The sequence below is a fragment of the Malus domestica genome, chromosome 07, assembly GCF_042453785.1.
Source record: "Malus domestica chromosome 07, GDT2T_hap1".
Lineage (NCBI taxonomy): Eukaryota > Viridiplantae > Streptophyta > Magnoliopsida > Rosales > Rosaceae > Malus > Malus domestica.
The window spans coordinates 3,647,898-3,665,108 of NC_091667.1; the positions used below are offsets into that span (position 1 = coordinate 3,647,898).

The 17,211-nt window shown below is 36.0% G+C and overlaps 1 protein-coding gene across 2 annotated transcripts; it reads left to right on the top strand.

The window, feature by feature from the left end:
• The first annotated feature begins 871 nt into the window (after positions 1-871).
• On the top strand, positions 872-5,826 carry LOC103420516 (65-kDa microtubule-associated protein 5). 2 transcript variants are annotated; one of them, XM_029105164.2, is made up of 11 exons: positions 975-1,216; positions 1,346-1,795; positions 1,902-2,117; positions 2,325-2,412; positions 2,455-2,480; positions 2,563-2,722; positions 2,820-2,971; positions 3,662-3,749; positions 4,763-4,836; positions 4,931-5,005; positions 5,453-5,826. In XM_029105164.2, exons 1-11 carry the CDS (start codon positions 1,148-1,150, stop codon positions 5,708-5,710), a joined length of 1,656 nt encoding a protein of 551 aa, XP_028960997.1. In that variant the 5' UTR covers positions 975-1,147; the 3' UTR covers positions 5,711-5,826. The 2 variants fall into 2 exon arrangements, with proteins under 2 accessions (XP_017183619.2, XP_028960997.1); XM_017328130.3 differs by having other exon boundaries at positions 872-1,216; positions 2,325-2,480.
• Positions 5,827-17,211: the final 11,385 nt, after the last annotated feature.

The following is a 17,211-nucleotide window of genomic DNA, read 5'->3' on the forward strand; positions in this document are numbered from 1 at the left end:
TTGTTATTGACATCTCATAAAGGTTGATCACTTGTTTCAAAATTGAAAATTCACAATAGAAAATTTGTGTACGAAAAGAGCAAAATGACTTTTTCAAAGTGCAAACAACAATAGACGGAAAGTAACAAAGTTCAAATTTGCTTGAGTTGTTAAGAGCCTGTTTGGTACTCTACTTGAATCCAACTTTTTAAATTCAGAAACAATTTTCAAGTTTTAGGCCTTAAAAACTTGTTTGGTATGACTATTTTCAAAAACTGAACTCAAGACTAACTCAAAAATATAGTCTATTATCTAAAAACACAAAAAGTGAGTTTTTACAGTTTTTAAACTTAAACTCACTCATTTCTTTCCTTTCCCTCCTCCCCTCTTACTCCAAATCTATCTTTTTTTTTCTTTCTCTCTCCCCCTTCTCTTTTTTTTTTTACTTTTTTCGTCTCTCCTCCAATCTGTTCTCTTTATTCTCTCAGTTCTTTCTCTCACTTCTCTTCCTCTCTATCTCCTCCGATCTTCTTACTTCTTTCTCTTTCATCAAATCATCTCTTACTTTCTTTCCTCCTCTCTCTCCTCTTTCTCTCTCGACCCCCTTTTTATGGATTTTTTTGTCTAGTTTAAGTTGTAAGATTTAAAAATTTTAAATCGCATACCAAAAAAGTTTTTGAGTCTTAAAGAAAATTATTTTCAAAAAAAATTTTTAAAATTTTTTTTCAAATAGGATACCAAACAAGCCCTAAAATTCTCCCCCATCAATCACATTGTCTTCATTGGGCCTTTTTCTTTCATGGTCCAGGCCCGGATCCATTTAAATAATAAAAAGTTAAAAAAAAAAGAAAAAAAAGCTGGATATCAAAATAAAGGCACTGTTCTTGGCGCCAAAACATCCGATAAATCCGCAGTTCCGTTTTCGAAAAAAACATTTCCCTCTCTCGCATTCATACCTCACAATTAATCACATTCCAATTTCGTCAAACAAACCCAGAAAACGGTGTCGTAATCGTAACGCCACCACATTTCTCTCTCTCTCTCTCTCTCTCTCTCTCTCTCTCTCTCTAGGGTGTGCTCGTCCCCTTTCTCCTCCAATTCTCAAGTGCTGCTACTACTCGAATCTTGAAAACGACGCCGCTTCAATCCTAACGTGTCGTCACTCGCCATGACCACGAAGCCCTCGTCCGTCTCTCCCTCCCGCACCACCTGCGCTTCTCTCCTCCGCGAATTGCAGGTTCCATTTCTCTTTCTCTCTCGCTCGCTGGTCTTCTTTTCGTTTCGTTTTCCAGGTGAATTTCGCTATTTTCGGCGGCGGAAGATGAAAGGGTTTAATTGGGATTTTTCGGATTTTGAATTTTTTCAGATAATTTGGGATGAAATTGGGGAGAGTGACGATCAGAGGGACAAGATGCTTCTACAGCTTGAGCAAGAGTGTCTCGATATTTACCGGAAGAAGGTTGAAATGACCAGGAAGCACAGTGCCGAATTGCACCAGTACTTAGCGGACAGCCAAGCCCAGATCAAGGCCCTTGCTTTGGCCCTTGGAGAAGTTGACTCCTTTTCTTGCGGAAGAGGAACTCTCAAAGATCAATTGTCTGCCCTCAAACCTGTTCTGGACGAATTGACCTTGAAGAAGGAGAAAAGGGTCAAGGAGTTTTCAGCAGTTCTGTCCCAGATTGCAAGGATTTCGGCTGAAATAGCTGGGACTGGCGTGTCTGGGAATGTGGATGATCCAGGACTTGACGAGCGCGATTTGAGTGTGAAGAGGTTGCGGGAGCTTCAGTCGCATCTTGAGGAGCTTCAAAGAGAGAAGGTACTAGTTGGGGTTCTGTTTTTGGCTCACCGATAGTCTTCAATTTAATTCGGGTTCTGAATTTCTCTTGTGTTTGCAATTGGGTTTTTCTGGATCCTTTGTGCAGGTTTTGCGTCTAGAGAGAGTAAGTGCTAATGTAAACATCATCCATGAACTCTCGGTTGTAATGTCAATTGATTTCTGTAAGACAATCAACAAAGTTCACCCAAGCTTGACGGATCAGTCCTCTGCTCAGTCCAGGAGCATCAGTAATGATACTCTTGCCAGATTGACGACTTTGACTGATTCATTAAAGCAAGAGAAACAACAAAGACTGCAAAAGGTAACTCATTATTGATCTCTTTTTTCTGTCACTAACTATTTGATACATAAGGTGACCTGCATGAATTGGCAATGTATTATTACTTATTTGAATTAGTCTGTAAAACTCCGCACTTTAATTTCCCAGTACTTACACGGAAGTTAACTCTGTTACACTTCCATTTTTTTCGACATTCTTCTTACTCAATTGGTATATGTTTTGTTGTAGCTGCAATATCTTGGGAGCAAACTGATAGAACTGTGGAATCTGATTGAGACACCAATTGATGAACAGAAGAGATTTGACCATGTTACGAGCATAATTTCTTCCTCAGTTGATGAGGTGTCTAGGCAAGGATGCCTTTCCCTAGATGTCATTGAACAGGTGCTAATTATCATCTCCAGTTTATCTTAGAATTTCGTTGTGCTGTAATTTTAATGACTAACTGGAAATTCACTGTTTCTAGACTGAGGTTGAAGTTGAGAGGTTGAATGTTTTGAAAGCCAGCAAGATGAAGGAGTTGGTATTCAAGAGGCAAAGTGAGCTGGAAGAAATTTACAGAGGGGTCCACATGGATGTAGATAGTGATTCAGCTAGAGAGATCCTCAGCAGTCTCATAGATTCTGGTCTTAACAACCTTCTATAATCTTGGTCCCTTGTTTATAGCTCTAAAATAAACTTTTCAATTATGATGGTGAAATATGATTGCATATGGATTTACAGGTAGTGTTGGTTTGTCTGAACTGCTTTCAAGCATGGATGATCAGATTCTAAAGGCCAAAGAGCAAGCCCTAAGCAGGAAGGATATTTTGGACAAGGTAGAGAAGTGCAAGTTTGCATCTGAGGAGGAAAAGTGGCTTGATGAGTATGAAAAGGTAAAAGTATAAAGTAACAGTTTACATTTTGTTCAGAACTATTATTTTCAACGGTCTATATAACATGTTGGTCAAGTGACTAAACGAGTAAAGACTAAGAGTGATCATATTTGGTATTTTGGGTTAATCATATGCATAGACCACATAGAGTGGGATGGAAGAGAAATTACCTGTAGATTTGTGGTGGCTTGAGGGTTGAAGTGGAGATCTGGTTTTAGAGAATCATCTGGTCAACAATACCGATAAGGTTGGAAAACTATAGAATAGAATTTCTTGAGCTATAATTTTTTAGTACATCTATTGTGTATCTAAGAAACATGTTGGTGGAATAGGTTTAGACAAGTTGTGAACGGATGAGAAGCGATTCCATTTATTTAGAAGTTAAGAAAAAAATAACAAAGTTTCAACCAAGCTAACATGGTATTGTGGCTAATGATATGATTCGTGTTAAACAAGCAATTGTTAAGGGAAGCCTGAAAATGAGTAGGGTAGTGGTAGTAGTAATGATGAAGGGCATTCCACATTGAAGAGGTAACAAAACATGGTCTTAGAAAGGTTCAATACATCGACAATTTTGCTTGGGGCTAAGTCCCTGATCATGTTTGACTTCCTTTATAGCATATTGGAGCTTATTCAGGAAGAAATAAGAAATTTTCTTTATGTTGAATTTTCTATTCTTTTTTCTTTCAGGATGAAAATCGCTACAGTGCAGGAAGAGGAGCACACAAAAATTTAAAGCGTGCTGAGAAAGCCCGGATTCTGGCTGGAAAAATACCATGTGAGCACTTAATCGTGTTTTAGAGCAGTTTGGATCTCGTATAATAATACTTGTTAGACAAATGTGTTTTCACTTTTATCGGTGTACTTTGTTCTCTATGCCCTGAAGATGCTTATCTGACCTTATTTTTTTTACATAACTTTATTGGCCTACTTAGGGTCTTGGATCATATATAAGAAGTAATGAATACTTTGACTTCCTAATGACTCACTCCAGAATTTTGGTATTACTGTTTATTTGTAGCATAACCGCATTTGAATTTGTTTGAAAGTATTTTTTGTATAATTTCTTTGGCATTTTTTATATCCTTCTGTATTTTTATTTCTATACTTAAGGTGCATTGTTTATTTATCTGTTCAGTTGACTTGATAATCATCATACCTCATAGTTTGTGCATAGAATTCATGGTGAGTATACTTGTTCGTTTAAAAAAAAAAAAAAAAACTCACTTTATGACCTGCGGAGAAGCAAAATTAAGGAAAAGAATTCATGCTTGCTTGTATTCACAAATTATCATTCACTGTGAGGTGAAAAATGTGTAGCTGTTTTTCACTCCAGCGATCTTGTTCTTCTCGACTGAAAACCTTGGTTCATATCTCTTGAAATTTCTACACTTTGAAGAAACAAATCATACTTCTCAGACCTGGTTTTGTGGGGAAGCAACCAACTAGACACTCTTTATTCTGTTCTCCTAAATTTCCAGAAAGAAGAGAAATTTTGTGCTACTTGCAACTCCAAGTTCGAGAGCGGGATCTATTTGGGTTTGAGTGACGTTAATTGTTGCTAAAACTGGATCTGAAAGTCACTTTTGTTTGTTTGAGGCTTCGAGCATAAAATATTTAAAGACGCACTTTTGTTTGGTTATGGAACTACAATTTCATGAAACTGAAATTATATTGAAATGAAGTTCAATGTGCCTGCAGTGCCTGGTTCTCTTTCTGTGTTTATTACATGTAGTCTTGTTTGTGATTATTGGAAGTTTATTTATTGACAACAAATACTTCTTTTACTAGCTATCATCGAAAATTTGACTGCCAAAGTTAAAGCCTGGGAGATTGAGAAAGGAATCCCCTTCTTATATGACAAGGTAATCAAATATGGTTTATTAGATGTTTTTGTTTTTAGAAGTTCTATGTTATCTTAATCTGCTGTGCTTAGTCCAACAACTAGATGAATTTCAGGTTCCTCTGTTACATACGTTGGAGGAGTACACTGCACAACGACAGGAGAGAGAGGAGGAGAAGCGTAAATCTCGGGTATGCCTGGACTTGCTACTTTTACTCCACCATTAGCTAATATGCAGATGAAACACCTTGCCATCCAGACTTTCATTATTTCTGCAATGCAAATAATGTCCACTGCCCATCTTCTGATCCTATAGTTTAATCTGTTGCATAAAATGCTAAATGTACCGTAATTGCTACTGGGAAAGTAGATATAATCTCATTTTTCTGTGTCAATTTGGCGACTTTAGTCTCTTCATATCTGTGTTTCTGTCATGACTCCTGGATATGATCGATCATCTTGATAACAATTCATCTATTGCCAACTGTGTACCTAATTGCTATGCATGCTATTGCTATTTATCACCATTCATTCCGCAAATGCATTGTTTCTGCTGCTCTAATGGATTGTGCGAAACATGTCAATCGAAATTAGGAGAAAAAGCTAATAACGATTTGGCCTATGGTTAATTTTTACAGGAGCAAAAACGGCTTCAAGAACAACATAATGCAGAACAGGAGGCAATCTTTGGTTCAAGGCCTTCTACAAAGAAGCCATTGGGACAGAACACAAGTGCTAACACCATGGTTGGCACACCAATCAATCGCCGCACACCTTTAGGCCGTCATGGAGTCTCAGCTGGAAAGGAACGCAAGGAAAGCGGAAGGGCACATAACGTAACGCCCATTAACTACGTTGCTCTTCCCAAGGATGATTCAGTATCTCGGAGAAACTGAAGAGCACATATCTTGCTTTTTAATAGCTTGTAAATGATTTTTTCTTTTCTTCCATTCGCTACATGTCGACAATGTTATCGAAAGGATCTTGAATAATAGTGTCATTGTTCTTACTAGGTTTTGTGGCTTGATTTACATCCCCAATAGATCGGACGAGATTGACTACAATACTTACATGTATTAAATACAATCACCATCTAACGGTCAAATATAATTTATATGAATATGTGTTTAATATAATCACCATCTGATTGTCGAGATGCTAATTGTATCAAATACATGATTGTAGCCAAATCTCACATGTGACATACCAAAGGAAATTAACAAAATATGGAGATGGTAATTTGAGATTAAATGCTAACATAATGTGGAGGCAAAGTTTAAACATCAAACCAAATGCACAACCTAATTATTTGAGCGATATTCTAATCTATTCTAAACTATGATTAGAAAGTGTTCGGACTTAAATACAAGAAGGGTAGCACGTACATTTCTCTACCTAGCTTGATTGAGCCCATGTTTGCAATGTATAAGAACAACCTATAATTATTGTTCAAATATGTACACAAGTATTTAGTGAAGTATAAAATCAATAAAGAGAAGTAATGAATATTACATCATAAAGTGACTTTGTTGTGTGCAAGAGACATGGGTTTAGGGGTCACTCGAACATGCATTTTAGGACATCGTGTGTATAAACACTCTTAAGTAATTGTGCTACAAGTCTCTTGCATCGTGACTTCAATATTTTTTTGTTTTTTGCAACTATGAATGACCATTCGTGCGGGTTTGACAGCATATGTGGTGCGAGGTTTTACTATCGTGGAGGTAGAGACAGATGCAAAGGCAGTGGCATATGTGGGGAGACTACGGAGATGTTGGTAGAAGGAATTGTTCATGACATTCGTGTGCTGGGTTTCTGTTTGTAGTCCATTGTATTTAGGTTCACCTCGAAAGTGTAACAAAGCCGCCCATGAGGTGGCTTCTTAGGTTTTTAAAGTCTTTCATTGGGATGATTGAGAGTCAATTTTGTTGTAAATGTTGATGTTAATAAGGCTCGTTTTAAAGTGTTTTAAGAATGACAGAAAGTGTTTTTGATGATAATAATTTTAAAACAAAAAAGTACTTAACATGCTTTTGGAACTCAAAATCAATTTCACCAAAGTAATTGAGCTACAAGTCTCTTGCATCGTGACTTCAATATTTTTTTGTTTTTTTGCAACTATGAATGACCATTCGTGCGGGTTTGACAGCATATGTGGTGCGAGGTTTTACTATTGTGGAGGTAGAGACAGATGCAAAGGCAGTGACATATGTGGGGAGACTACGGAGATGTTGGTAGAGGGAATTGTTCGTGACATTCGTGTGCTAGGTTTCTGTTTGTAGTCCATTGTATTTAGGTTCACCTCGAAAGTGTAACAAAGCCGCCCATGAGGTGGCTTCTTAGGTTTTTAAAGTCTTTCATTGGGATGATTGAGAGTCAATTTTGTTGTAAATGTTGATGTTAATTGTTGGAACAAATATGTTTTTATTTAAATATTTAAATATATTTATGTTTTGTTTTACTACCAATATTATATACACAACATTTTGCTTTATTATCAATATTAAAAGTCAAATTAATTTTGGCTTAAGGAGTTATGCAATCAAACCGTTTTGTTTTTATTTCCGGTTTGAATTTATTCATGTTTTGATTTTGTCCCGTTGTGGCTTTTATGATTTGTCCGTTTTGATTTGCAACGGTTTTGCAACCCCAATTACCCCCTCAACGTCTCTTTATATACATAATATATATATACATAATATATATATACATAATATATATATATATATACTTGTTATGCGAAGGTTCTGTAGCTAACAGAGTAAGAAAAAATAGTTTTACATATTAATTTAAAAAGCAACATATCGAAAAGGTTTAGTTCGAAGGTTCTTCCGGTGGGCAAGGAAGAATCTTATTAGAAGAAGGTTCTGGGCTGTTTTATCCTGGGGACGACGTGGTGTTTGTGAATTGCTTGCACACTTTGGGCAGAGCCGCGAAACGTCTTAAAGAGAGCGACTTAGTCCGCGACTCATCCCAAGAATCATTCACCACTCAAGGCTTTTACATTTTTTCGGGTAACTTCGTTCCTTTCTATTTCAGCTTACAACATTAATAAAGCTTGTTTTAAAGTGTTTTTAGAATGACAGAAAATGTTTTTGATGATAATATTTTTAAAACAAAAAAGCACTTAACATACTTTTGGAACTCAAAATCAATTTCACCAAAGCGCTTTCAGTCATTTAAAAACACTTTCAAATAGTGTATCTATCCATATATGATATTAATGAGTCGGTTTATAATTTGGAAAACAAATATATTATATAATGGAAGTGTGGCTGATGTGCTAAATTGCGCATGCATATATTTTCCAAGAAATATAAATATTTTTCAGTTGTTCTGTTGAATTGCATACTACATTTCCTCACATGGACACTAAATGCACAAACCATATCAGCACAAAAGAAAAGAAAATTAAATTTGATTAGTTCAACCAAAATGTTTCAAATTCCTCTCGTGAAGTTCAATAAGCTAAATCTACGATCCTTTGATTAATTAGACAATTACACAGCTGCATTTTTGAGTTTTCACAATTAACATTGCAATGACGCTACATGATAAAGATAATAGAAGACAACTTTTTAGATGTTTACAAAAATAAAGAGCTAGGTTCTTACTGTAGAAGTTTGCAGTACTGTAAATGGTTTTATATCATTGTTTTCTCCAACTAAAATTTGAACATTGTAATGAACAACTATCAGTATCTTTACAATCAACAAAATAACTCTAAATTTCCACGTGAAAAACAAAAGGAAAAATAATTGAACAGATACAAACGTGTTACTTGTATGAAATAAGTTTCTTAATTAAATTTTTAACTTCGAATTGTATCCTCACAAAAGATTAATGTTGAAATTGAAAAAACTAGAATTATATTTTCGTTATCTAAACCAATCCAGAAGAAGTAATTAACTCTTATTCCTCTCATTTTTTTAATTTTCTAACCTTTGGACAGAACTTTAAATGTGGCATATTTCCATTTAAAAGCGAAATACATCTTAGCAGAGCAAACTGAAGAAGAGGATTCCAGATTAGAAGTGAGAAGTGTAGATTATATTTAAGTTTTTAATATTTAGTTACTTTCCTTTTTTATTTTTGCAGTATACAACTTGGAAGTTTTTAATTAGTATTTTGAAGTTTGGTACATTTGGATGATGGAAAGAGTTTAACGGAACCCACGAGGCCAATAAGTATTTGCTACAGATTTTGCCTTTAGAACAAACTTTAGTTTATGCTAGTTGTCTTATTAGTGGGTTCTAAATACTATATTCGTTTACCCTTTAGTGCCTCTCCTCCTAATTATTTATGGAATTCAACCAACACAAAGTTTCTCCAGCTAATCAATTATTTTCTTAATATTTCAATATATATGAACTCCTAAGATTGATGGAAACATGAATTTGACACGTATATAAATTTGAAAACAGCATTGAAAGAAACACTTTTTTTGTTTGTGGCCAACGAAATGAATAAATCAAACGAAAACGATAGGTAAGATTAAACAATAGTGTGTAACAAAATAAAAAAAAGAGGCAGGTTTATTCTTTCCCGTTTGAAAATGAGAAACAGCAATCGAATAGCATATATACAAGTTAAGTAGAAGGGCAGCTAGTGGAAATAATTTAAACAGATTTGGTTTGATGAATGTTGAGTGTCTCCATGATACTCAACAACAGTGACAACTACAAAAAGCAGTACACGGCAGATACAACTTGTATGTGGAGAATCAATGATTGTTCTTGCATATGATTAAGCAACAACTAGTGCTTGCCATGCAGATATTACGCTTGTAATTATATTAATTAAACTCACAAAATTGACATTTTTGTTGACATTATATGGAGTATGTGTCATCAAATATATTAATTTTGTACATCTAAATAACATAATTTTTAACTAATTGATACGTTCCATTAAGGTAAAGAGTTATTATTGAGTCTTTTTGTTTTGTTTCTGGCTTTGTTCATGATTATAGTTGATGAGTAGGATCAGCACTACAACATGATGTTCCCAGTTTGGTTCTCAATCTCCGAAAGGGAGGACTGGCGTGCCAAAGCCGCCAACTGATCCCTTTTAAAAAAAAAAAATTAAAACAAGAAAGAATTGTTGGAGAGTTGACCTTTGTAATTAGCTTAGTTACCTGTTTGAGTCATTGTAATCAGGATGTAATTAGGATAGATATTATTTGGTGTTTCGTTCCTTGGAAATCAATCTTGTACAATATATATTTCCCTCCTTGGTAAGAAGAATAACATCAGAAAATTAACCCCCAAAATAAGCCCTAATTAGCATGGTATCAGAGCAGATATCCTAGGATTTCTGCTCTGCCCGTTCCCTCAAGCAAACTCGGCCCTCCCATGGAGAACCTACCACCACTCCACGATGGAAACAATTTCATCCTAACCGATCCCACCCCTATACTAAACACTACAACCTTAAACACTACTACCCTAACTGACCCTACCATGAATCCTCCTATTTCGAGTTCTTCAGACATGCCTCCGGAGTCCTCAGGTAATTGTGGTTATACTTTTAATATGAATAATTGTCATACTCAGTTTGGTTGGATCATTGACTTCGGTGCCACAGACCATATGATATGACCTATGACCTCACTGATTTAGCTTGTGATATTGTTCCACTTCGACGAAATATTACTAATGCTAATGGTGTCACCTCACCAGTAATTGGCGTTGGCACTGTACACCTCACGACTACCCTCTCTTTGCCGCATACACTACTTGTACCTTCACTAAAGCATAAATTGATGTCTCTTGGCCAAGCTACTGAGCAATTGAACTGTTGTGTACTATTGTATCCAAAGTTTTGTCTTATTCAGGATATTCTCACCAAGGAGATAATTGGATGTGGTACTAAGAGGGGGGATCTCTATTTTATGGACGATGTCAGTACATGACGAGTCAATCTCGCCCAAGGAGCCGTTGATCACAAAAGGTGTCAGATATGGTTATGGCATCGTCGTTTGGGTCATCCGTCTTTCAGTTATTTACAGCATATGTTTCCGGATTTATTTGTTGGTTGTTCGGTTTTAGACTTTAAATGTGATACTTGCGTACTTGCCAAGAGTCATCGTGTTTCTTATCCGTTGAATTCTAATAAAAGTGCTATTCCTTTTGGTCTTGTTCATTCGGATGTTTGGGGACCATGTCCGATTACTACTTCATCTGGCATTAGGTGGTTTGTAACGTTCATAGATGATTGCACACGGATGACATGGTTATACCTTCTTAAGCATAAAAGTGATGTGTTTCTAGTGTTTAAGACATTCCACACCATGGTTCAAACACAATTTTCTACTAAAATCCAGATTTTGCGTTTTGATAATGGTGGTGAATATGTTAATAATGATTTTACACATTATTTAACTAATCACAGAATACTTCACTAGACTACTTGTCCTCAGACTCCTCAACATAATGGGGTGGTTGAGCTCAAAAATCGCCATATATTAGAAACAGCTCGATCGCTATTGATTGGGGCGAATGTTCCCCGCTCCTCTGGGGATGTTGCTCTTCAGACTGCCACTTACCTTATCAACCGCATGCCATCCAAAGTATTGAATTTTCTTACACTTTTGCAAGTTCTTGCTACATTCATGCCTTTACCGTATGTTTTGGTGCTCCCACCACGAGTTTTTGGATGTGTTGCCTTTGTTCATCTACATAAAAATCAACGGACAAAACTTGACCCATGTGCTCTCTGTTGCGTTTTCATAGAGTATGGACTACATCAGAAAGGGTACTGTTGCTACCACCCTCCTTCATGTCAGATGTATACTAACATGGATGTTACTTTTTCTGAGTCTGAGATGTATTACTCTCTGGCTTATTCTAACCATCAGCTTCAGGAGGAGACACTGCATGACGAGCAGGTTTGGACCATGACTGCTACCACTGATCTTTCGCTGCCACTATTAGCCGAGCCAGTAGCCAAGCCCACAATGGCTGAGTTGCCAGCCCAGCCAACAGAAGCAACATTGTTGCCCACAGAACCAGCGGCAGGCACGGCAACAGTGCTGCCACTTGTCAATCTTGAGGCTTCTACTAATACTACTCCCTCTTGTCTCAGAATATAATATCGCCAGATAACCATACTCCAGAGAATATTCCTGAGGTAAGATATACTATCCCTATTGATGTATCCGATGTTCCGAGTTATCAGTTACCTTTCAGGCACAACCGGGGAAAGCCACCCAATCGATATTCACCGGAAACAACGAAAGGCTCTAAATATCCCATTGCCAACTATGTGTCATCATATAAATTATCAGAACCAGCAAAGCTTTTGTACAACAAATATCCAATGATAGCACACCAAGTTCATTGAAGGAGGCATTATCTGATGATTGATGGACCAAGGCAATGGAGGAAGAAATGGATGCACTTCAGAAAAATCAAACATGGGATTTAGTTTTGCTACCCCGAGGAAAGAAGAGAGTGGGATGTCGATGGGTGTACACCATCAAGTACAAAGCTGATGGGTCAATTGAATGTACAAAGCATGATTGGTGGCCAAGGGATACACTCAGACGTATAATGTTGATTATACAGAAACATTTGCTCCGGTAGCAAAGATTAATACGGTAAGAGTGTTACTTTTGTTGGCGGCTAACTTGGATTGGCCATTACAGCAATTTGGTGTGAAAAATGCTTTCTTACATGGTAATCTTAAAGAAGAAGTGTAGATGGATATTCCACCTGGTTATTCATCGGTTTCACAACCCGTAATGGTGTGTAAGTTGAATAAGGCATTGTATGGATTGAAACAATCCCCTCGGGCATGGCTTGGTAGATTCTGGACGGCTATGTGGAAGTATGGGTTCAGACAGAGCAATTCCAATCATACACTTTTCTTGAAACGTCGAATGGGTAAATTGACGGCACTTATTATTTATGTGGATGATATGATTGTTACGGGTGATGATAAAGATGAAATCTCAAGCCTGAAAGATTACTTAGCAACCGAGTTCGAGATGAAAGATCTTGGTGGATTGAAATATTTCTTGGGTATAGAAGTAGCTCGATCTAAACAGGGTATATTTCTATCTCAAAAAAGATATGTTCTTGACTTGTTAGCCGAAACCGGAATGCTTGATAGTAAATCGGTTGACACCCCTATAGTCCAAAATCACCATCTTGTCGTGCACCCTGATCAAGTTCCCACTAACCAAGATCGTTATCAAAGGTTAGTTGAGAGGTTAATTTATTTATCTCATACCAGGCTTGATATTGCATATGCAGTAAGTGTTGTTAGTCAATTTATGCATTCCTGAGTGATACGCATATGGGTGCGGTTGACCGCATTCTACGATACCTAAAGTCCGCCCCGGGTAGAGGCATCATGTTTTCTAAGAATGGTCATTGCAGGATAGAAGGTTATACCGATGCAAATTGGGCAGGGAATGTGGTCCACATCGGGTTACTTTACATTTGTGGGGGGAAATTTAGTGACTTGGCAGAGTAATAAATAGAAAGTGGTTGCTTTATCAAGTGCAGAGGCGGAATACAGAGGTATGGCAAAAGGACTATGTGAATTATTATGGCTTCAGAGGTTACTCGAAGAACTCGGGTGTCCTTCAATGTCGGCTTCTAATTTGTTTTGTGATAATATAGCAGCGATTGATATCTCATATAACCCAATCCAGCATGATCGCACGAAACATGTGGAAGTTGATAGACACTTCATTAAGAAGAAGTTGGATGGGAATATTATTCAATTCTAGTTTGTAAAGTCAGAGGATCAATTAGCGGACATCTTAACTAAAGCTGTTGCTAGTCAAGCGGTCTACAACTCTCTCGTCAAGTTTGGCATGAACGACATTTATGCACCAACTTGAGGGGGAGTGTTGGAGAGTTGACCTTTGTAATTAGCTTAGTTACCTGTTTAAGTCCTTGTAATCATGATGTAATTAGCATAGATATTATTTGGTGTTTCTTTCCTTGTAAATCAATCTTGTACAATATATATTTCCTTCATTGGTGAGAAGAATAACATCAGAAAATTAAACCCCAAAATAAGCCCTAATTAGCAAGAATTAGGAATTTGCTCGGAGCTTTTTTCTTTTCAATTTATATTTTTATATTTTGTGAATTAAATGTGTCCTTTGAATCAATACCAACACAAATACTTTTAAAAACAATGAGATTATGAGTGGAATGAAACCTGTTTGGGGAATTTTCAGAACTAAGTGGGGTCACAATTTTTGTGGAGGCGTCTAGAACTAATATGGTAAAAAGATGCAAATTGAGTACGTATAAGCAGCCAAGAGAATTATTGATTCCATAAACTTCCGTTGAAATACAGGCATTTTAGAAAGTTGAAATACAGGCAATTTAGAAAGTTACGTGCATGTGTATATCTGCATATTTTCTTGGGCAAAAAATATAATATGGTTAACAAAAGTAACTAAAAGTGAATACATTTTCCTTTTTGATAACTCATTAATTTATTTGAATATTAAGTGACGAAAGTTAAGCGAGATTAGATATTCGACAATGGTTGTGTGCCAGACACATACCTTCTCAAAAAGAAGAGGACCATTATAACTAAAAAACCTCATCGGTCCTTGCTCTACCTGTTTTTGATAAGTTGTGAAAGTGTATTTTAGGGTATTTCAAAAAGGATACAAAAAGCGAAGAAATTAGTTGAAGTTCCACCATAAAACCAATTGACAATATGAGCAGTAGCCTAGCTTATATATAATCCTATGCAAGGTCTCTCCTCTCATTAGTGTTGGATTTATTATGAACACTCTCTCTCACATGTGGTGAATTTTCAAGCCTAACACATGGACAACACAAATAGAGTAATGTGGAACACTTGTGAGCGTTGGGCTTCACACCTACGATAACTTGCTCTAATACCATGAAAGAAGTTGAGATTTTACCATAAAACTAATCGACAATCTAGAGAGTAACCCAACTTATAAGCCTAGTAAAGTCCCAATGCAAGGTTCTTCATCTTCCCATCAATTTGAAATTTATTCACAAGAAAGTCATTGTATATCTTTTTCTGAGAAATGTTGCCTCTTTCACATTAATTAGTACCCCATAGTGCTTGCTTATATCAAGATGAAAATTGTAGTAGAGGGTTGCAGAGACATGCATACGGTAGCTACAACAACTGTTACTAATTGATGTCTTTGGATTTCAAATTAGACTTGTGATATATTGACTAGAAACTTTAAGACCTTAGGACTGAAACTCATCAAAACTTTACTTAAATTTGTCCTAAAATATCTCTAAACCTCCCAAAATTTTCAAATATTGCACCAAAGTCCAGAAATAATATTACTAAAATTATCAACGTCGTTGTTCCCAGAAACCAATCGAAGTTTGGAGAAATCCTGGAAATTGAAATCTCTTCACCCCCTTTCAGGGCAACCAGATTTTCTTTTGATATTTTGAGAGAGATTATGTTGCAGATATTTCAGTAGCATGCATGTTCAATTGTTCATGGCTATATGTTATTCACCACTATATAAAAATTGCTATGGCACAGAGTGGCATTGGCAAGGTGCAAGTCAGTAGGGTCTTATCAATTTTAGAAAAACACTTGGTGGGTTCAAGCAAATTCCTTGCTTATGTCGTCATTGTGGATAAGTTTCAAAGTTTTGCTGCCATCATAAAAGTGTGTGTATATATATATATCTCCAGAGTCTACTATTTATATATATTTTTAATTAATTTCCTTGATTGATTAATTTATCTGCTGGGAGATATTATACCAAATCCGATTTGTGCGTGACATTAAGAATCCAGAAACTTGTCAACCATTTGTGCGAGGAGAGAATATATGTGTGGTAACCTTCCGTGAAAGCAGATGAAATATTCATATATGCATGGCTGTGGGTGATATTCTTGCAATTTGTCCACTTATATGTACATGTACACACACACACACACACATATATATATTGGGTGATATTCTTGCAATTTGTCCACTTATATATACATGTACACACACATACACACACATATACATATATGTATATGCTGTGTGAGAGACCAATGGATAACAGAAATTTAGTACAGATTCTATGGATCGAGTTACTATTTCATGGAATTTTAAGCGTACTTTATGAAATTGGTCGGAAAGATACAAATTTAAAGGGCTTGTAAGCTGAATGCATTGCCGACTAGGTAATCAAACTTAAGTTTAATGTCGAATGATAACTTTCTGTCAATTGTACTAAGTATTGAGACAATTATTGGTATGTATTTTATGTATTTAACAGACTAAATCCAAGCATCATTGGTTGCTTGCTTGAATATTTTATATTACAAACCCACAAACCCACAAACTTTTCCCTTTTTTTTTTCTTTTGAATGTACATATGAAATTGATACACTGAGAGCAATAAGACTTGCAAAACTTATCAAATAGATCAGTACTTTGCGGGTGCACTTAATTATCATCTTGATAGTGTTATTATTTTTAGGTGCCAAGAGATGGCGAAAGAATAGCCATGGCAATAGAAAATGACATCCATTTACGATGCATGCATCATCTTCCAATGTGGCCTTTAACTTTGTTACAATGCACTCAGATGGCATATTAGAAATCATAGGTTTAAAAATAAGAATGGAACTTTAAGAGTACTGTCTACATAATGGACAGACAAGTTTGAAGGAAACTGATCTTTCTACAGTGTGTAGATAGTAGTAACCATACATATGCACATATGTAGAGAAGTTAGAATCTGGGGACAAACGTTTTTATGGAGCTCACTTCATAATATATTTCAATAATTCAACAGTCTAATTAATTTTTATGTATTACCTCAAGGATCATGTCTACCAAAAATCATCCAAATCCAAATCCGAAACCAAATGATTGTTTGATTAAATATTTAGTGTTTCTTTGTAGAACCTTATTCTTTCATTTTCTTCACTACACATGAATGTCTTAATGGTTTTAAATTTGTCTTTTTTTTGCAAAGATAATCTATGAACGATGTACTAAAATATAAATGATTCGGATTGTTGAAACAACATTATGAAGTGAGCTACAAAATGTGTATCAAAAATGCGTGTCCTGTATTTTAACGCACATATATATATATATATATATATATTGTTGTGGCCTATATTAACTGAGGGATGTGGCATAGAGAGAAAGAGAAAGATGGAGAATAGACTTGAGAAATTGTGTGTGTTAATTCCCTAGTCCTTGTGCCTTTATTTATAGTAATAAGAATGAGAGAAACTTGCTCTCCAAGTAATACAAAGTCTATTAGGAAAAATCTTCTATATCCCAAAGGATTCCTAATCTATCTCTACTTAGGATTTACACAATCACAATATGTATTAGAGCATATGTCACAACACTCCCCCTCGAGTGTGCAAATACTCAAGTAGATGGCGCATCAAATCTTCAG